This window comes from Xiphophorus hellerii, chromosome 15 (genome assembly GCF_003331165.1).
Source record: "Xiphophorus hellerii strain 12219 chromosome 15, Xiphophorus_hellerii-4.1, whole genome shotgun sequence".
Classification (NCBI taxonomy): Eukaryota; Metazoa; Chordata; class Actinopteri; order Cyprinodontiformes; family Poeciliidae; genus Xiphophorus; species Xiphophorus hellerii.
In genome coordinates this window covers 8,281,887-8,304,408 of record NC_045686.1, presented here as the reverse complement: position 1 = coordinate 8,304,408, position 22,522 = coordinate 8,281,887, and the positions used below count along the sequence as shown (strand labels likewise).

Here is a 22,522-nt window from a genome sequence, read left to right as displayed (position 1 = left end):
ATCAGTCGGAATAAACTGTCTATTAAGGTTTTAACTATATATTAATTTAGTAATGACAACTATTATAGAGAGGCTGTTCTAAAATGTGTCAAAGAGCAGTAGTATGTCTGAAACATTCAGTGCCTTGCAAAAGAATGAATATATTTCACTTTATCACAGACCTTTCATAATATAACCCATAAGTAATGAATAGCAGCCAATGTGAGAAAAATAAATCGTTCTATAAGGAAACCCAGCCGGATGCATCTAGTCACCAATTTGACAGCAATTCCTCATACTGACCAAAGAAAAGGAGAACTCCCTTTTAACAATAAAAAACTTCCAGCAGAAACCGTTACATGTTATGCTGTTAGGTGTAACAGTTTTAACAAATATGTAAGAAAAAAAACGTATTTTTATCTCAAGAATCTTAAGGCATCCTTGGGTTGCAAGTTTGTGTAACATGGTTATAAGAAGTACAACATTTAAAGGTTTACCAACTTTTTAAGTTCACTTTGAGGCAAAATGAAGATTTTTTTTTTTTTTTTGAGTTATAATAATTTTAAACTTTTCACAAATTAAAAGTGTGCTTAAAACATTGAAAATATTTGCAAATTATTTGAATTATCAAACCAAATTTTATTGTTGGCTCTGGCTAGGAGGCCGTCAAACAAACAAACACAACCTTTGGCCTTTTGTTGTTGTCATTATGAGCTGGCTCCACTCCTGCAGGATTTGTTTTCTTCTTATTTGGAGGAGTTAATGGTTTCTAGGTGCTCATGAAAAGCTCAGCACGAAGCCAATTCAGATGAGGCCTCTGTTGTCATGACTGGCTTGATTGCAGCAGTTACTGCTAATAATTTACCAAAACGTCCACCCGACACAGTCTAACTTAACTGGTGGCTTTTAATATTTTGAGAGGAACTTACCAGCAGATTTGCTCTCTCGTTTATTTCTCAAAGATTTTCTTTACATTGCAGATTTGCAAAGCAACACATTTTTCCAAATGCACTGAACGAAAACACCTGCAAGTTTCAATGCAAACATTAATGACCACCCAGGTCGGTAGACTGCCCAAAAGTATGTTAAAGTAGCTCTACCTCAACATATTTTTACCCAAGTAAAAGTAAAAAGTAGCTTTCCAACAAATGACTCAAGTAAAGGCAAAAAAGTATTTGGTAAAAAGGTCGTTGAAGTAAAGAGTAACTGATCAAAACATCAATCATTTAATATTTGAAAATTACAATATCAGATGGACCAAAATATATAATAGTAATGATACTTCTTTAAAAGATTACTCAAGTAAATGTAAAAAGAACAGCATAGTAAAAATACTCCTAAAAGTATGTTTTCCACAGATTTACTCAAGTAAAGTTGCTAAGTAAATGTAACTAGTTTCTACCCACCTCTGCACCAAGGCGACATTTCACAGTAACCATCCATCTCCACGGTAACACAAAAACAAAACAATATGGCAAAAGAGTGCATAAAAAGGCAATAAATTGAGATAGAAATACAGATTTTTAGAGTGCACTCAACTGAAAAGTCATTCTCTGTCACACTGACAGCGTTGAGCTTTAAACTCGACTGTTTTTTGGGGTTTTTTAAGTTACTGCAGCTGAAACTCCTAACAAAGCATTGTGAACTGCAATTAGGTTTACACTGGATTCAGTGCGGAAAACATTGGCATGCTTTGTTGCCGTCTCCCATCAATGTGGTCCATTGTCCCATGGTTACATCACCGGCAACTCATTCTTCAAAACCTGATTAAACCTCTCGGCGCTCATCTTCCGACAGAAGCATTCAAACACAGCCTGTGCTGTTCAAACAGGAATTTTGAAAGGGAAGCTTTGGTCCAATGAAACGGGGATTTTCTTTTGTCTCTTTCAGCTTCTCGACTCAATTGCATTGTTTTGCCACAGTGTTTATTATTGGTGAGTTTGCATGTGACTTCCTCACTCATGTTGGAGGTGTTAGTTCTGGGGAAGAGTCTTGAGGTCAAATGAACCCACTGGACAATTGAGGTGAATTGTCTGTACAACACCTTGTGTTATTTCACAGAACTCAAAGAATATTCATTCACACCTATAGTTAAGATGTGAAAACCTCTAAAACACATCTTTTATTATATTGGAACATTTTTAAGAATCTATCCTTTGATTTGAGTTTTTTCTTTTTTTGCTGAGGAAAATACATGCAGTTAAAATTTAAATAGTGAAGTTCAAATTCCTGGTTTTCACATAAAAAAGTGAGACCAAGATTAATAATGTCTGAACTTTTTCTGCTCGACAAATACCAACAACAATTCAACATAAAAAACAGGGTAAAATGTAAAAACAATCAAAAATCTGCAAAAATGCAGCTGCAAAAGTTTTCATATCCTTAAAGTGTTACTTCGTTGAAGCTTTTGATTTTATTTCAGCTTTCAGTTCTATTGAGTCCAGTCACTTGGCATCACTACAGTGACTGACCTGAAATAAAAAGTCAGCTGTCCAGTTGAATCTTTCTGGCATTTGCTTGCTGAAGAACAAATCTTTCAGGATTGAGAAAACAACATAATGAGCTCAGACTGATGCAGAGCATCTGGAAGAGGAAGTCACAGATTAGAGAGGAAAACCTGACGGAAACAACTGAATCATCACTTATGAGGGATACTGGAGGGTTGCTAGGAAACAACTCAATAATCTCAGTGTGCAGCTGAAATGTCTATATTTAGAAAACCTGTGTTACTGAGAATGACTCCTTATATTCATGTGATAAACTTGGCATGACTATTTTAAATCTTATATATTTAGCAGCAAGAAGATGGGATGATTTATAGCTGCCTGAGCAGCAAAGTCTGCTTCAGCTCTTTGGCTTGTGACTAAATCTTTTAAAATGTTTCCACATACCCAATTTAAGTCAAAGTTTAATGCATAATGAATTAAATTACAATTTGACAAGCTACAAAACATTACCTCTTGGGAAAAAATCAGGAACATAAAGACATATTCAACCCTACAGGAACAATCATAGAAGTGAGTTTTAGATCATTTTCCTTTTGGGATAAAGAACTGTCAAAGTTTCAACAATCCAGTCGTAATTTAAGGAAAAACTGAATATTTCAGTTTTAAACTCATTCTTTATTACAGCCACACTGTGGGATGCACCAGTACCACTGCCTTAGAAACAGACCCACAGAATGATGCTGCCTCCACCATGCTTGGCATGACATGCTCTTAGGTTTCAAAGGTTTTCTTGGTGAAAATAGTTTGGATTAATTAACTTGTGGAGGTGGCGACCACAAAAACTTAAAAACAAAAACATGGTAGATTTTCAAAGTATAAATCTGTAAAACCACACATTACAAATACTTTAAATGTCCAGAACTTTCTTTTAAAGTGGTCTTTATTAACAGTTCTTAATGTTTTATGACGTCGTCTGCTTTTTCGTTTTTAGTCCTTTGTACCCGACTACAACGGCATGCTGCTGTGCGTGCTTAAAAAAAATGACAAAAAACAAAACAAATGAACAGTCACAAGAATTATGAAAGCAATTCAGAAAAGACAAGAAAGACAGAGGAAGAATTTCTGCTGGTAAAATAGTTTTTAAAAAATCCTTACTTTATGTCACATTACCACCAAAAACATGAATGCAATTCACTAGAATTTATTTGGTTAAGGTCTCTGATGTTTAGAGGACATTAAAGAAGAAAGCATCAAGAAGACCAAGAACTATGGCAGATGAGTGTGGTAATAAGTTGTAAGGAGGTTTAAAGCAAAGTTAGGTGACAAAACATCTTAAGATTTGAGCATCTCACACAGATCTGTTCAATCTGAAGTGTGACAGAATTGCAAACCCACCAGGACACACTTTAGGTAGTTGAACTTGGAGACAGAGAAAGAGTAGCTGTAATGAGTAGCAAATGTCCTTGGTATGTAGTTTTCCCATGTCAACTTCATACTTATTCTTATAAAATCTCATTAGAACTTGTGGTTGTCACATGACAAAGCAGGAAAGTTTGAGTATGAATCCTTTTCCAAGGAATTATTTAAAATAAGTAGAAACTTTGCACCCCCTGCTGATCTTAACAGAAAACTGCAATGTTTCACCAAAAAAAAAAAAAAGAAAGAAAAAGAAACAGTTACGCTTTGAATAGAAAGATAAAGTAGACTTTATTTGATGGTGAAACCCAAACAGTGTCTGTGATTACAAAACAGGTTCCCCGTTTTAAAGTTCACAGAGGCTGGAATGCTGTACTGACAAAAAGGCATCAGAGAAGACCGACAGATGAACTGAACAGAGCAGAAACAAGAGCAGACATCAAGTTCAGAGGGAACACCATTCAGCACTGGCTCTCAGAAGTCTTTCCTATAAACTGTGGAGGTCAGGGGTCGCGCTTTTCACATCATGTTTGAGCTCCCAAGATCAGACGCGTCGGGCGAAAAGTCACGGATGGTCTGGATTTCTCATCTTTCATGGGTTTTCTGGTGCAATATTCTTGGTAAGAGAGTAACAGTACGTCTAGTTTAGCACCAGGAAGGAGCCGAGACGATTTTAACTGTTGCTCAACCACAGCAACATCGAAGCCGAGTGGCATTTCCCTGTAAGTAGCCTCCAAGCTCAATAAATACACTCCAAAAATACACAGAAGCTTATTATGCATCCCATTCCTGGATGACCCAAAAATATTCTTCTTCATCAATGCTCAGGCTTTTTTTTTTTTTTTGGTCTGTTTAGATTAACGGTTTTAAAGGAACAAGTCGTTATAGTGGTAAATGATTGCTGTCTGTGTTGCGTTATTTAATACTTTTAATTTTCTTGTAATGCATATTCTCAATAAAGCATGTAGATGCTTTATTGAGAATATGCATTACAAGAAAATGTGTTAATTAGTGTGCTTTTTAAGTTTAATTTGGTAGATTTTTTATTCTCAGGACAGAGCCATCGTTTACAAGCGCAAAGTTGAAATGCCGAGCTAATCCTTTAAATCAAAAAAAAATTTTTTTGAATATTGAAAGCCCTTTTCTCAATACTTTAGTGTGACTCCTTTTATAAACAGTGACAAATGTATTAGCTTCATGTTTTCACCAAGATGAAAAAGTATTTACCAACACCTGAAACCACAAAAATAGGCTAAAAAAATATTACATTTACCTTAAGTATTAATCACTTTTAAATTTTTAGTCTAAAGCAGAGTGATTTCAGGAATAATATCTGTTTATCATAAATCATTTATGGCCATGATTCTTCGTCTCCTCACAATTTTTAAAATTTTTTTTGCATATAAACAGTTCTCTGTATAAATATATATACGGGTGTCTGTATTTATCTGGGTCTGGTCCCATGTGCGAAGAACAAAGAAAAACACTCCCAACATTCGAGTTCCCTTCTCGTTTCAGGTTTGCACCTACAGGTGTGGGCAGCGACGAGGAAAAGCACATTAAAAATAGACATCTTTAAATAGCTGTTCGGCTTGTTTACTTCTAAGTGCAGCACGGTTGGAAATTCAAGTCATCATTTCCTCTCCTTCCCATGTATCATACACCGAGCACGAGAAAAAGAAAACATTACCGATTAGGAAACTAGACGTGGAAGGATACAGCTCTGATCAGACATATAAACATACGGCAGCCACACTGTAACATCCAAAAAAATAGTCTCAAGAGGAAATATATATTTATATATACAAAGAACTGCTGGTGTTCTTTGTAGATCTAAGATTTATTATACTGCTGAGGTGTAATTTGTGTTACATCCTTGTTAATCTTCCTCCAACGGTCCTGAAAGTTGAAGCGCTTCAGAATAAAAAGCCGCCATCCGCTGTCATTTGGCACATGAGACGCTCTCGCAGGCTATATCGGTAGCATCTTGATGGAGGTCTTCCATGATGACGGCAGTATCTTCAACATCGCTGCTGCTCTCCAGGGTTTCATTATTGTTGTTGTTGTTGTTACTGTTGTTGTTGTTAAGGGCTGCAGGTGACCCGTGGCTGTTGTTCTGGACCTCAGAGGCGCGGCTGACCTGCAGCTCCTCCAGCTTCTTCCACAGCTCGTCCCGTTCCTGCTCCTTCATCATCTCTCTGGAAAAACAAAACAATGCATATTCAGACAACCAACTCAATACAAAATGCTGAAATATTGATTCCCATTTTTACCTTTTTTTAATTCACCTCTGAAATAGATTTATTTAATTATGCTTGTAATCTTTGCACAAACTATTAAAAACATGTAGGGCTGAAACGATTCCTCGAGTGATTCGATTATTAAAATTCCTCGAGGAAAATGTATCTGCCTCGAACCTTCGTTAAGTTATATTTTATTATTTAATGCACCGTGTTCCAGCCGGGTTATTACTTGCGCTGCCCAGCGCTCTCAGTTCCGCCTGAGTTGCTGATGAAAGCTAAGTGTTAGCAGCATAACGTCCAGTTTTCAAGTTCGGCCTGGGAGGATTTTATTGATTGATGATAATATCTGGGTCTGTCGTTTTTCGGGGGACCAATAAGCATCCTCAAAATGCTTATTAAATGCCTGGAGTATAGTAGTCTTTTCTCCTCTCAGGGCTGCTTCCTGGTGGCCGGTTCAGAGCGAACAGCAGGGAAGAGCGCTGCATGTTTATTTATACAGGTGAGCGGATAGACTGAACACTGTGGGTGGCTGCGCATTAGATGATTAACGCAAGTGTAGCTTTACGGACAAACAGGAAAATTTATTTCATATCATCCCGGTCTCAACAAATGGGTGGCGGAGCCGACGCCCTGAAAACATGAATTCTAACTGAGGAAAAAGTTTGGCCATCCTACCAGCTAATCGTTAATTGCATCCTTGTCTGAATAAATATAGTGAAGGTATTTTCCCACTACTCACTTTCAGCAAGGCCAACTGACAGCTACAATATTTGTCGATAGTTTTTTTCCTCGGATAGTATTGATTTTTCATCCACGAGTATCAAAAGATTAAATCCTACTTTGAGTTTATGCCAAATCCACATGAATTAAATGACAGCTATCGCACATGACATTTTTTTACTCACTTGCACATGTACATTAAAAATGACAGGCAATGAAACATTCAGTTACAATTAATTAATTAAATAAAGAAATGAAATAGATAAACTACATTATATGAATGAATAAGCCCAAAAAATTTTCTTTCTCTGGATAACCAAATAAACAAAGCCACACAATTAACATTTAAGCAAAGCAAATAAATAAAAAAAACAACAGTTATTACACCAGCATTACACCATCAGTTCAATTAATCCAATCCAAGTATATGGAACAGTCACAAAAGGTCACCAAAATCACTCTGTCCCTCTAAAATTTCCGTAAATTGTAAAAATGTATCAAATCGTATCACTTGCCAAATATCGTGATATGCATCGTATTGTGAACAGAGTACTGTATCGTATTGTATTGTGAGAAAAGTGTATCGCTACAGCCTTATTGTCGAGTAGGTAAAAAATTTTTTTGGTGATATTAGTCTTTAAAAATGATGAAAACTGTCACTAATATTTGATATTGGGGGTAAATGGAGGTTTAATTCTTCTTACCGCTGCTTTTGTGCTTTATAGGAAGCTGTCAGTTCGTCAAACAGAGGGCAGTTCATCTCCATCAGCGTCTTCAGGACGTTGTAGATCAAAGCCACGATTGTCCTGAAACAGAAAAAATACTCAAGAGCTTCAGGAAGACGGTTCACAAACATTATTTAACTTTTAAAATGGATTTTATTATGTCAACCTTTAAGCTTTTCTTTGTACTTTTGCTGCCTATATTCACTCAGCCAGTCCTTTTTAAGTTAATCTAGTTAACATGTATGATGAAAAGAAATAAAAATAAAACAATTAAATTGATATAATTGCATCTTAAAATTATTTTTTTTAGTCTTGGAATTATTACACCACAAGAGCAATTGACCAAAGAGACAATATTTTCTTAAGGACATGATGTACATAAGTGTATGTGTACAAATTCAAACATGCCTCTATTATTTTTCTGAAAGGCAGAAAGTGTATGAAGAAAACAAAAACTTGTGCTAAATTATCTGTGACAAACATGATGGTGCTATCATCATCATGTTTGATGATAGCACCATCATCAAACATCATAGTGCTATCATGTTTGATATATATAAACTGTATATGTACATATAAACATATACGGTTTATATGTGTGCGTACAGTTCATTAAACTGTGTGCATATAAACACAGATTTAAAAACAGACCACACAAGGTTTATGTGCATGAAAGCTCATCTTTACGGTTACTCAAAATTAAGTTTAAATAAAAATGTCCTTTTATTTAAATAACTAGTTTATGTAATCAGTCCCCGTCCTCCTTAAGATTATTTTTACACCTCCTACAGCAACAGTACATACTGGTTCCAGTGCTCTTTAGAGATTTTGTACAAGCTGCTGAACATGATGGGAAGGATCTTATCGATGTTCTCCTCGATGAGGCTGAGGATGTACTCGTTGTTCCAGAAGTACAGCGCCCGCTCTGCTACCTGTCAGGACACACAGAGGGAACTTCAGAAAAACAAAACAACCATTTTATTTATTTTTTTTAATCTAAAATGAGTTTCAAATGTCAACAAATCAAAACTCACGACATTAAAAACTGCTAACACAAAGCTTTTGAATCCATTAGTCTCCTCTTTATTAAAGGTCTGAGTTTAATTAGAAAGCAGAAACATTTTTATGTCTAATGAACATTTGACACCTAATGAAGCATCTAATGCTGAAAGCCTGTTTTTTGTCAAGAAAGGTCAAACAATAAAAGAGATTGGATCTCTGAGAAGCTAAAATCATCCACAAACCTTTTATTTATAACAATTAGTAATAATGGCACCTACAGCTCCACCTTCTTCAAGTAAGCAGAGTCTGCTTATGTAAAACGGGTTAACATTCCCAAAACTGTTCCTAAAAACTCAATTTAATCTGGAAAAGGTAACATTTAAAAAAGTTTAATGTGTATTTATGCAGTATTATGTGTAATGTGTATTATGTAAAACACTATTACAGATTTACAACAAATCTCATTATAAGCCATTTGTGACCTAAAGAAATAAATAAAAAAAAAAGTCAAACATTGTCACATCTTGCACATCTTGTCCAGTGACCCGGTTACTGACCACAGCTTTAGAAGTTTTATAAAATAAACCTTTGCTACGCTCCTCACTCAATATTTACGGTCTCATTTAACCGGGGGTTATTTCTCTACTTTGTGCTCAGTAATTAAAAGTTTCTGTTTTTCTGCTCATCCTTACAGGTAAAAAGTTCTTCTTCAAGAACAGGTGAGACTACATCTGGAAATAAACGCAAGGCTGTTTGGCACTGACAGAGACAATTTGAGACTTTTCTTTAATAACTAGGCAGGTTTTCTGGCAGCGTACCATTTGTAAAAAAAACAAGCGTCTTTAAAACAAAGAAAATACATTTATTAAGCAAATTCTTTCTTATTTCTGGCTATGTTTGCCTGTGGTTTAACCAGTGTTGCAAAAAAGACTGAAGCAACTAATTTGTAGAAATTAAAACATTTACTTCCAAGTCTAAAAGGTCTGGAAATAAACCTTTTTTGCCCACACTTATTTAGACCTGAAATAAATCAAACTTCAAGCATTCAGAAAAAAGGAACTATGGTAAACTGATGCAAATCAAAGAATTACATCTCTTCAGTTAATTTAGTGATATGCACAAAGGTCTGAGGAAAATATAATTGCCTGAAGATATTATGAACAAGCATTGCTGGTAACTTAAAATTCCATCTGACTAAAAACAAGTTGATTTCAATGAACAGTAAACTCTATATTAATAAAAGATTTCAGTGTTTAGTCTCTGTGTAAAAGTTCATGTTCTTCTGTTAGGTAGTGATGTTAACTAAAACCTTTTAGGGTTTAAAAAGATCCTTCCTTACATCTGTGTATTTTGAGCTTACCTGAAAATGTGGGTTGGACACACATTTGGCAATCTGCTTGAATAATGGCTCTTGGATCTTTTTAAACTGCGACGGTTCGATGACATCCAGGATCTCCTCTATTTCGCCCAGGAACATCACCTAAGTGGGAAGGTGAAAATTACAACAAAAAAAAACTAGCACCACATAACAGACAGAAATAGCTGAAAACTGCACAGAGACGAAGAATACCTCTTTTTGGCTGCAGGTTTTCGGCCAGAACTTCAACAGGCCACGGATCACCTTTAGAGACATCAGAAATTCTGTTTTATGCTCATTCGTGTGGGTGGTTTCTAGTAACCACTATAAAATAATTCGCTGCAGCAGACTAATCTAGTGCAGTGAGCTTTGAGTGGGAGGAAGGATAAAAACAGTACCGGCTCGGTAAGCGTGGGATCTTTCTCCAGGAACTGAACCACACAGTAAGCCAGCTGAAGTACAGAAAGAAAAAAAAAACCATGCATTTTCATTTCCAAGCCACTAGAAGGTGCTGCAATACAGAGATCAGAATTTTTTTTTTCTACCTGTGCATGGAAAAGGGATAATGCTTTAGCTGTGTGCAACGGGATGAGCACCTTCATCAGGAACTGCTTGTGCTCTGCTTTCAGGGGCAACGCGAAACCGTTGATGATACTGTAAACAAAAAACACGCCTCGCTAGATTACAGAAAACACAAAGAAATCCCATCAGCAGAACGGCTGTTTTCCAAACAGCATGCTCTGAAATACTGATCTCATTCTGCTCATGCCTACAAACCAGACCAGGACACAATCAAATGTACCACGATGTACAGAGACAGATTAAATCAGCATAATCAGTTTTATTTATAACAAAGAAAAACCCAAAAACCTTTTATTTTAATCTTCCCTCACCTTCCGAGGATCTCCAGCAGTTCAGCCACACCATTAAAGTGTTCGGTTTCATAAATGAACCTCGAGAGAAAAAAAAACAAGCAAAGATATAACATTATTAAAACATGAAACTTTAAAACTGGAGGAGATTAATCAGATTACTTGAATCTGAGTGAATTTAAAAATACTGTTGAACTAACATACAGAATAAATAAGTGAAAACTTTATAAACTCCAGGCTTTCTGAAAGCAATATATGGTTTATGAAACAAACATGAACAACGTGTGCTTAAGAAAAACTAAAAATATTTGAGGATTTAAGGCAGCAGAAAAGAGGTTGAGAAATCAAACTTAATTTGTCTTCAAAAACAAAACAAAGAGAAAAATGCAACGGAAACAAAGAATTTATAGATTTAATTACACATGAAAAGGTTCAGGAACAGGAAAACCGTAGGAAAAAGAAAACTGCCACTTCAACAAGGGCCGTTCTAATGTCCTTTATTTTGATTTATTTTCTGAACAAACAATGCAGTGGGAGCATCATCATACCTGAAAGTCCCTCGTACTCTACAATAATAAACTTGTAGATAAAATAATTTCTAAAAGTCTCAAACACAGTTGGTTTTATTTCAAAGCGAAATAAGAGTTGCATCCTACTGTAGGACAACTTTTAAGAACCATATTGCTGACAAAAATGCAATTTTATGACTATAACTGTTATTTTTGGTACTTTATTGATCCAACAACAACAAAAACTGTGCACAAAGATCCAATTTAAATCACTTTTTTACTCAAATATCTTTAAATGACTCTTATGTTTGATTAAAAATGACTGAAATAGTAGCTGTAGTAAAAAAAAAAAATCAGAGTTGAAAACTATTGACACTACTATAAAAAAATTATAGAAATATCAGTCTCCTTGGAAGGGAAATTTTAGGAAACAAGGGCCAGCTCAAAAGTTTTGCAGAGTAATATCCATATGAAAAAGGAAAATCTGAATCAGGTGTCACCACGACAAAGAAACAAACAAAAATAATCAATGAGCTATACATAATTCACCTTCACCTGTTTGATAAAGCATTTCCATCTGTCTGCTATGTACAGAGCCTGACAACTGTGGCCCTATTTATATCCTCCGTGGCAGATGGCCAATGTCGGGGTCACCCGTTTTGCCACCTCGCCCGTTGGAAACGACATCAAGCGTTCCCTGCCTCAATCATCCAAAGCTCATTGTCACACAGCAACAGCAGCAATAAAGCTGCAGAGAACCGCTGGTAAGAATAAGTGATGCTTCTCACTCACAGCTTCGAGTCTCCTTAGTAATCAGGAGGGAATCTGAGCTGTTAAGATGAAAATTAATGAGTTATGCTCATTGCTGGAAACTACACCTGGATTAAAAGAAACAAAAGACTTTCTGGGTAAAGTCAGAGATTGAGCAGACATTTAAAACAGACTTTTCCATTCTGTATTTATCTTTTGATAAATGATAACATTTTCTGGAATGTATTCCACACAAATGAACCTGTCCATATTTCTATGCAGCATTTATCAGTGAAAGACGTGCTTCTCCGCAAATTTTTAACTCACTTCAGGAAGATGTTGTTGATCTGCTTCCTGATGAAGGCTCTCAAGCCCAGAAATTTTCCGTAAATCCGATGGAGAATAGTCTTCAGGAAGTCCCGCTCCCTCGGGTCCTCGCTGTCAAACAGCTCCAGCAGCTGCAGAAAGAAGAATAATCTTATCAAAACTTATTGACTTATTAGCAAACATCAGGAAAAAAGGTAATCTATTTGAGTTTTGTTTTTAAGAAAATCCTTCATTTTGTTTGCGAAGCCAACAGAAACATCCTCCATAATCTGGAGAGCTAAAAACAGACATTACAAGTCACAAAGGATTTGAGTCCTTTATGACTCAAATACACTCCCTTTACTACATCCCAATACATGTGTAGCTCATATAATAACTCCTCTTGGTGGTGTTAGACCACGTCATGTTGCTTGAGTCCCAAATATCCTAAAAATGTCTTGGATTACTAACTGTGATGCAGCTAAGTGGCGACTGTTTCCAGACAAAGTATGAATAATCAAGCTTTGTTTTACCAGAAACTCACATTTTACTTCCCATGCACACAGTACATGTGCCTGAGAGCTCAATAATGTAAACAGCCTTCAAGGCCCCAGAATTAAGCAGCTATTTACAGACATGTGATGAGTCATCATTACAATTCAGTTTGAGGAAAGCAAAGTCAAAGCCACCGAAATAAAAAAGTAGCGTTTGTGGGTTTTGTGCTCATCTTCTGCTCGCATTTTACAGCCACCTTGGTGAGAGGGCAGACAGCTTGTTTCTATCCCAGTTTACTGCCAAGGAAAAGACTTCACCATGTTTGTGCACGCTTTTTTTTCCCCTGCTGATTTAAATGCATTCAGCTGTTCTGTGTCATCCAATGGTGCAAGCAATCTTACTGTTGCAACCGAGTATTGCGACTGTAGATTTGCACAAGGATGCAAATGTTTTCATGTTATTACTTCTTGCTCCACAGGAAATTTTAAGCATCATTTTATAACCTTACATACAATCATTTAAAAGCTGGTGAAGTTTGCAGCCGATGTTGGACGAGTTTTTAGAAACGATGCATTCAAAACCGAAACTAACAAAACCAGCAGCAGAAACTTCTCCATAATATATGTGCTGTCAAAATTTAACACCACTTTAGGCATCACCAGATCATGATGTTGCCACCATGTTTCATAGAGGACCTAGTGAGAGGTCAGACCTTTGGTACTTTATTGATCTAGTGAGTTTGGGGTGATTTGCATGTGGTTGTCCTGTCATCAAATTCCAGCAGATTTACCGCGATCCTCTTCACTGCCTCTGTGGTTCATTTTCTGCTTGCCTGTCAGATCAGGTGGAGAATGTGTCTTGGTAGGCTTACAGATGTGTGAAACACTTTCCCCTGCTTTGAACTTCTCCTCATAACTTATCCCTGACCTGTCTGGTGTGTTGCTTATTTGCTAATGCTCTCTGAAAGCGGAGACCTTCGAAGGCTTTATTTAGGTAATTTTAAAAAATCACTATGAATTTCAGAAATGTCCACAGGTCAGGTTGCGTAACGTCACAATATATGGAATAGTGGACAGACATGGATTTGTGAACGAATCTTACAAATGAAATGATGAATGAATTAAAAAAAAAAAAAGCCTGGAAATATAAATATTTTGTCATACTCCATTTTTTCCTCCTTTTTCAGACCCAGACATAAATTAAATTCCAAACTTTTTCAGACCATAGGATCTCTGGATCTTCAAAGAACAGATTACACTGAAATTGAATTACATAAAAGTAAAAAGTTTCAATTAGGTGAGGTGTGATGTAATGTATTTGGCATTATTGACAATCTTTCTAAAAATACAAAATTGCAAGCCTGCAAGTTGCAAACTAGATAACTACATGTGTGTGATTCTTGCAATACTCAACCTTGAGTCTGTTCAGAATAAATAATTAAAAACTATATATTTGAAAACATTCAGACCTTCATTGCATCATTTTTGAACTAATGTGGTTACAGTTACATAAATACTGTACAGTGCTATTGTGATGATGTAAGTTGAGTCATTTAATTGATGGTCAGGTAAATATTAACAAGCATTATTAGGATTTCTTTTGTGATAAAAGCATGATATTTGACAATGTGGTACAGTTAAACAACAGATTGATATGTGTATCATAAATTCCAGCAGTTCTGGTTATTCACTTGCAGTAGGCTTTCAAGAGTTACATAAGCACTCAATCAACACTGAAGTTGATCAATAATATTTAAATGGGATGTGCCATTGGGTCTGTGTTTATTATGAAATGAACACAGCCACAGCGTAATACAGGGGTGTTGGTTTCGCCTGAGGGGGAAACATCAATATTCAATCACAAAAGGTCACGCTAGGACGTTAGCTCTCAGCAAAGTCATCATGCAACAAATACACAGAACTGCTTATAAAAAAAATATGAGATCTAAGATGTTTTTATTACTGCACAATGTCATTGTTAATTATGACTGTTAAATTGTCACTCAAATGACTTTCTAATATGAGAGCAGCTTTCTATTTCTGTCTAAAACCTCAGGCTCTCGTTGACACTGGGTGGACAAAGTCAAATTAAAGGCTGTGCTCTTCATTTTCTCACCCTCTTTCATTCTTTCCAGTCAGATAAAAATCCATTTAATAAAAAAAAAAAACTTAAAACAGAAAATATTTTAAACATAATTCTGGTGCAACCTGACAAAGTGACTGAAGTTAAAGAGCAAGCTCATCCGACTTGTTTGCAAAGGCTCAACTGATCCAAACAGGATGACATCGAATAAACCACAGCCATGTTAACAACCTGCTTTTAATCAGCCCTTTTTAACACCGGTAGTATAAATTTTGAAATTTATTGTGCTTCAATAAACTGTCTAAAACAGAGACATTCTTTTTTGGGATGCACAAACTGCTAGAACATCCTAATCTGCAACAGACTCCAAGAAGACAACCCACTTGTTGAAAAATTAGTTGAGGGTCAGCCAGATTGTTAAATGATTAAATATTGGAGCATCGTATGCTCATCATTTCAGAATGATGAAGTAGAAAATTATCAGCTGGGAAATACTTAAATAAGGCAAAAAGAGGAATATTAATGCACTGAGTTGAGGGAAAGACATGTCCCTAGATATTGATCTGTGGTTATAAATAAATTGATTGGGACTGTGGACGCAGGAAGAGTTCAATAAAAAAAACATGTCTGATCATTATCTCACTACAGATGCCTATTATCAAACTTTTATCAATCTATATTCATTACATCACTCAACAAAGAGACAGAATGCACTGTTTTACAGAAATAACTATCATAATCATTAAGAAAATGAGCTAGCCTTGATATAAATACAGGCTACTACGCATTTTTATACAAACATTCCAGACTTTTCCAGACTCGGTGTTCCAGAGCTCGCAGCCGTAAAGCTCACCATAAATTTACAGTAAATATTTCTGCAGCTGGCAGGCTCTAAATATGGAATATGTAAAACTAAAAATCTGGAAGAAGGGATACGAGAAAGGAAGGCAGGAATGAAGGACAACTTTTAGATAATGCAATAGAGAACATCCGATAGTCTATTTGTATGGAATTACAAATATTTTTCATTTTCTTATTTTCAATTTCCATTATTGTTCAACATTACCTTAAATGTGTTTGCTATGCAGTCTAGAAATTGTAGTATTTGGCAGCAGAAAATTATGGATAACTTTTATACATTTATTTATATATATCTCGTTAAGAAGTTGTATATCTGCAATATTGTATAGAACAGCCAAAAAGGTCATTTCTTTATGTTGGCCCATCCTTTGTCACTACACCAGCTTTGACTATTGTGGAAACGCTTTTGGAGACTGTTTAAGGGAATTGCTATACATTTTTCCAGAAGTGCATTTGTGAGGTCAGACATTAACGTTGGACAAGAAGGTCCAATTGTTAGCTTCCCCTCCAGTTAATGCAAAGGTATTTTATGATGCTGAGGTCAGGACTCTATGCTGACTAATCATGTCCTTCCACACCAAACTCTCACCTATGCGTTTATAGACTTTGCTTCGGGCACTAGAGCGTAGTCATGTTGGAACAGGAGTGGGCCATTCCTAAACGATTCAAACAAAGTTGGGGGAGCAAAATTGTGCAACACACTTAAGTACCTTTCCACCAAACTGAGGCGATGAGCCCAACTCCTGAAAAGCGGTCCCACAATAAAAACCCTCTGCAACAAACTTTATACTTGAAGCAGTCAGGTAAATACTCATCCGCTGGTTTTCCAGACAAAAAGGCATGATTTTCACTTTGGAAACCACGTCTCCACTACTCTAGAGTCCAGTACACCACTGCATCTGATGTTTTGCATTGAACCAAGTGATGTACGCTTGGATACAGCTGCTCGGCTATATCCTAAACCTTTTCTATGAAACTCTCTACGCATCTTTCCTGAGCTAATTTGAAAGCCAAATAAATTCTGGAGGTCTACATCTATTGACTCTGTATAAGTTTTGCGACCACATTTCAGATTTTACATGGGAAAAGCACTTTGTGGTAAAATTGCTGTCACTCCCAATTGCTCGCTATAATCCCACCAAGAGTTGACCGTATAATATTTAGCAAAGGAAATTTGCCAACTGGACTTTTTGCACAGATGGCATCAACTGTGCTCCTAAAAGCGCATCATTCTTTCATGCAGGTATTGTACACGGTGGATATCAGCATTTTGGTGATGCTAAAAGTTCAAAACTTAAAAAGGTGCATAAAGGCAAATGATTGATGATGAAATGATTTACCCCTAAAACACAATCCAATGGAGTTTAATGCATGTTCTGATCCAATACAAAGCTCTTCAGTCACTGATAAAATATTCTAATCACAATTACTTTGGTGAATACTATTCAAGTTAAGCAAAAAGAGTTCGAGTAAATTTTGAGAATGTGCCTAAACTGTTCTGTTGACATTTACCTCAATCATTTAGAGCCAAAACTGAAATTTACTAACTGTACACACCTGATTTGAAACAAAATGGGTTAAAGTGAGAAATTGACTACTACAAACCAAATGAAAATGGGACTTACAAAAAAGAAGAAAGAGTGCTGTGTAGAAAGCAGAAAAGCACCATATATGCTTTATGGTCCTTCACTGACTCAAACATGAGTCAAGAATGCATTTTTCTACATTTACAAAACTGTAAATTAAGTTTCACAACAGGGAAAAGACCCCAAAATATATTGCTGCAAGTCCCTGGATCATCACATATCGGAAGCTCTTCACTTCTCTAATATTCATGGAACAGATTTTACCCAATCTATAAAAATGCTATCAAATTAAAAATAAACACAGATGTCAAGTGGCTCATAAATCCAAACTAACTGGACACCAGAATAATCTACTAATCAACATGGTGAAATTCATGAGCAATGAAAGATTTTTGTCAGAGCTCAACTGGTAAAATGATGAAGTAATAATACACAGTGCACTAGATGTGGGTTTTACTTTAAATGAATATAAGCGTCTTGGGAGGGGGGAAAAAAACCAAAACACCCTCATTATAGTAAGCCACAAATTGAGGTTCCCCACAGCAACACAGAAAGGCACAGCCACGTTCTGTACAAAAAAGTTTAAAATACATCCCGACAACATGCATAAGCTTCACATATGGTTATTTTCCAGAATGTCGGCTGTTTTCTGATCCAGCATCACTAAAAGAGTAAAACAAACCAATAAAGTGGTGGAGCAGAAAAACGGACATAATGAGCCACAAAGAAAGCCACCAAATCTTCACTCAGTTTTTTTTTTTGTCTCCTTGTGAATCTCTGGCTCTCATGGCTGCAGCACGTCTCACTGGGAAAGTTGTGTTTTATGATAATTGAAGTTAATCAGGCCTTTTCTGAGTGGCTTTTAGTGCCAGCCAGTGCTGGACCACACTCTTCTTCTCTCCTCCTGAAGAGTAAACAACAGGCAGCTATTTAAAGCTCACAAACGACTCACTCACATCATGGAAAGTCGAACCAGGCACCTCGGATGTGGCTCGGCAGACATTCCAAACCTTATAATGCCTGTTAGCAACTGCTACAAGACGTGAAGCATTCCTGAAGTAGGTGGGTGCTGAGCATGGACATATGTAGACGAGTTGCAGCAGATTGTCTGATTCAGCCACAAAAACGTGAAGTGTAGGCTGGTGAAATGCGGCGATAGCGTCTGCTCTACTTGACACATTTGAAATCTCCAACTTTCTTCATTTATATTTCCACACTGTGAGATACATTCACAAAACCTATATAATGCAACAAATTGGTAATGTATAACATTTAGGAAAAATCCACCTACCTGCAGCACAAATTTCTGATCAATATATCGCTTTGCAATGCTGGGCTGAAAGTCTGGATTCTCCAAGAAGCGCAGCAGAAATTCGTAGACCAGCTGGAAAGAAAAACAAAAAACATTTATAAAATAAAAAATAAAAACACTCTGCAATCACTCTGAAACAAAAGCATGAAATCTCAAGTGTAAGTGTAAAAGTTTAGAAAACATACTTGGATGTGAGGCCATGCAGCTTCTAAGGTGGGTTCATCCTCCTCTGGGTCGAAATCGGGATTGTCACTTGGTGGAAGAGCCCGGAAAATATTGGTGCTGATCTGCAGGGAGGAGGGGAAACAACATAAATTTTAATTAAAATAAAACAATCAAAATTTTTAATGAAGTAGAAGAATGCTGAAAAAACATCATTTCTGTGTGAATATATGATCCTATGTAAATATTTCGGCCTGGTATGGATCGTTGTTTTCCGTGTGTTTCACTACCTCTGTGATTAATGTCAAGCTCTTAACACAAGCATCTACTGGAGATGTTCCAGTGATGTTCAAACTTTGCCCCAACATTACAGATGCTTATCAACACTGCTACACCAGTCCTTCCTTCCTGTTAATAAACTGCATACTGTATTGTAGCGTGGTGTGGCTCTAAATGAATTTGCTTACAGCCCATTTGCATGCGTCACATCTCACATGCCGATGATTCTTCTGATAACATTTTGAAAATACAGTGCCTTGTATCTTATTAAGGTTCTTATGTGATAACACAAAATGTATAACTGTGATGTTCAAAGAAAGCAAAACACAACTTTAATTTTTTTCTTTCAAAAAATATTTGAGAAGAGGGACATGTATCTGTATCCAGTCCCTAGAAAACTGACACTCTTAAATAAAATCCAGTTCAACCAATTGATTTCGCATTACCCGTAGATATCCAAGCAAATATACGGGACAATTATTTATACTGATTTACTTGAATATGAAGTAAATGGAAAGTCTTATGAGGTTCTGTGTGTGGGTTTCTTAAAATAATTTGGGAGAGAAAGCAAACATGTGGAAGATGGTGTTCTGGTTAAATAAGGCAACAGTTACACTATTTGACCTACTTACAAATCATGTGTACCAACTATTTAGGAGAAAGTTCACACCCTACATCACCCTGGACGCAAAATACAGTCAGTCATAATGGTGGCATTTTGGGGTTGCTTTTGTGTCAATGGAAAAATGAATGGATCTTTATGCAGGAAAATCCAGCGGGAAAATCTGTTAGCGGATGCAGAAGACGACACTGATCGAACTATGAGTCTAAATCTCAATGTTGTATAAAGGCCCAGTCAGAGAAAATATGTAAATCCAGTTGAGATTTACGTGACAAGACTTAAAAATAATGCTATTCACGAATGCTCTCCATTTTATCTGACAGAACAGAAGTTAATTTGCAAAGAAGAAAGGGTTCAAATGCTTGTGTTTAGATGTACACAGCTGTGCAGAGCTAGTTAGTACTGAGACCCTCAAAAGCAGCTGAAATAGCAGAAAAAGGTGATGCAACAAAGTACTGAGTGAGAGGGGCTACAAAGGCATCACACCTTTTTGGACTTTGCTAACTTGGTTAAAAAAAAACAAACACCATCTACATTTCTCTACATTCATTTGAAATTATACACAACTTTGTGTTGCTCTATCACACACAATCCCAGTGAAACACATAGAATAATGTTGGTGAAAAGTCACTAAGCAGCCTGAGCCACCTTTTGATTATAGCAAAAATAATTAATGTTACTGAAACAGAAGGGCAACTGACAGACTATTACAAATTCTGCATCTGCCACAATCTTTTAATAAAATTCTGCAACGAAGACAGTCACTGTAGACAGGTCGCTGCCACCTCTATCCCCCATATTGTTATTTTTAGCTGGGGTAAATTTGAGAGTGATAAACACACACACAAGCAGAGGGGAGCTAGAAAAGCCAGTGTTATGTGATTGGATGGACAAAGTCGCGCTGAAGTGATAGAGGCAACATCAAATTAAGTATTGGCAGCTGGAAAATCCAGCTGACACTAATGGGAGAGGAAGGCAGCAAAGGAGTTTTAAACCTCAACAAACTGAAAAACAAATGGAAAATCAAGAAAAACCTTTTCATCTAAGTAGTTTTTGAAGCAGCTGGCAGCAACATCACAGAGGGAAAAGTTAAAAACATTTACTGATGGCCTAATAACAGCCAACTAATAAAATCCACACAGCTGTTAGCCTAATTGAAATTTGTAATCAGACATGAATGACTTGTGATAAATTGGGAATACCAAAACATCCTACTAATACACGATTTAAGTTCTTAATATGCATGCTTCTTTTTGCAAAGTGCTGGGTTTTATTTAACAGTTTATCTGCCATATAAGCACAAAAACTTTACCAATGTTAAGACAGTTATGTCTCACAAAAAAAAATAAAAAATTAAAAAATAAAAACTCCTTCGCAACATGCTAATCCAAATATAATCCAAGCTGAGGTATTTTACTGGTAGATGGACTACCAGTAAAATAGTACTTGTAGTACTATTTTATTACAAGTAAAATAGTACTACAAGTACTATTTTGTAGTACTATAAAATAGTACTATTTTGTACTACGAGTAGTACTTAACGGCTCCTTTGTGGGGCACAGTAAATGTTCAGTTGTGATGTCACCGACAAGTTTCAACAAACATCGTTTGGGAGTCATTATTGTCTGTGCACCACACTGTTAAATGTGCCAATTAAGAAAAAAAAGCTGCTGATAATTCTGACAAAGAGAGGGAAGTGAAGCCTCAATGCATCCCCACAGCATAATGCTGCCACCACCATGTTTAATTGTGGCCATTATGTTTTCAGTGTTTTCAGTTCACATTACCTTTTTGCCACAAGGTGTTTTGAAGGTAACCCAAAAGTTAAATTCTTCCTTCATCTAAACAGAGCAGATGCCCTTCACGGCTCGTGGCAAACTACTAAGAGGTCTTTATGTGTAAAAGTTCAAATGGTGTGAATATTTTTACATGCAGCACTTTCATCAGGTGGGTGTCTGTGTCAACCCTATTATTATAGCTGATGCAGCATTTCTGCTTTAGTCCTTCGATGAGTATTCAGAACACAGACCCACGACCAAGACCCTTTAGTTCTGGCTTGAAGGAACGGTGTGAATAGAAGAGGGAAGGTCTGCCATGTCCAACATCTGTTCGTGAACACATCTGCTTTGGTTTCCTAGCAACGTCACAATGAACAGACTGATTTTAATACTATACTCCCAACATGCACCTCATGTAATGATCTGCATTACTCAAGAAGGTGAAATAAAAAGACTGGATGGAGCTTGAAAAACTGAAGGAATATCTATTTTATTTTGTTGTTAACTTGCTGCAGCTTTAACTGAACTTGGGGGGGGGCATTGTGACATTACAAACTGCTCTGCTGGAAGAATCTAAACTCAGGAAGAATGCCTAAATTACTTTGACATTCAGATAATCCAGGTTTGATTATCTCAAAGGGATAGTGGGAGGCTTAATTTCGTTCAGCTGTAGTCCATCCTTCTCAAGGACATATTAGACTCTTGGCTCCTTCATGGCAAACACACAGAGATGTTATTACATTACTTCCTGGCTTCCTTTTACTTTGGAAAAGTCTGAGCAGAGCAGCTGTTTCTGGGTTAATGAAAACCCCATCTGGTAACATCAAGCATCTCATTCATTCTCAAAATCCCGACATAAAATCACTTTACGGTGATTTTATGTCACCGTAAAGTGACATAAAAGTGACATTCTGTGCCCCCCTTTGTGGGGCACAGAAAATGTTCAGATGTGATGTCACCAACAGGTTTCAACAAACATCGTCTGAGAGTCAATAAAGTTTACCTTTGTCTGTGCACCA

General features: G+C 36.5%; 1 protein-coding gene across 1 annotated transcript in view; it reads right to left on the bottom strand.

Moving 5' to 3' along the window:
- Positions 1-4,114: 4,114 nt before the first annotated feature.
- ppp2r5a (protein phosphatase 2, regulatory subunit B', alpha isoform) overlaps positions 4,115-22,522 on the bottom strand; it is a 37,662-nt gene continuing 19,254 nt past the window's right edge. Inside the window, exons 3-13 of the mRNA XM_032584721.1 lie at positions 18,848-18,949; positions 18,642-18,734; positions 12,348-12,478; positions 10,783-10,842; positions 10,435-10,543; positions 10,288-10,341; positions 10,103-10,153; positions 9,893-10,012; positions 8,335-8,462; positions 7,510-7,611; positions 4,115-6,040 (exon numbers count right to left, since the gene is read on the bottom strand). Coding sequence (XP_032440612.1) covers positions 5,785-6,040; positions 7,510-7,611; positions 8,335-8,462; positions 9,893-10,012; positions 10,103-10,153; positions 10,288-10,341; positions 10,435-10,543; positions 10,783-10,842; positions 12,348-12,478; positions 18,642-18,734; positions 18,848-18,949 — 1,206 coding nt within the window. The 3' untranslated portion in view covers positions 4,115-5,784. The remainder of the gene's footprint in view (positions 6,041-7,509; positions 7,612-8,334; positions 8,463-9,892; positions 10,013-10,102; positions 10,154-10,287; positions 10,342-10,434; positions 10,544-10,782; positions 10,843-12,347; positions 12,479-18,641; positions 18,735-18,847; positions 18,950-22,522) is intronic.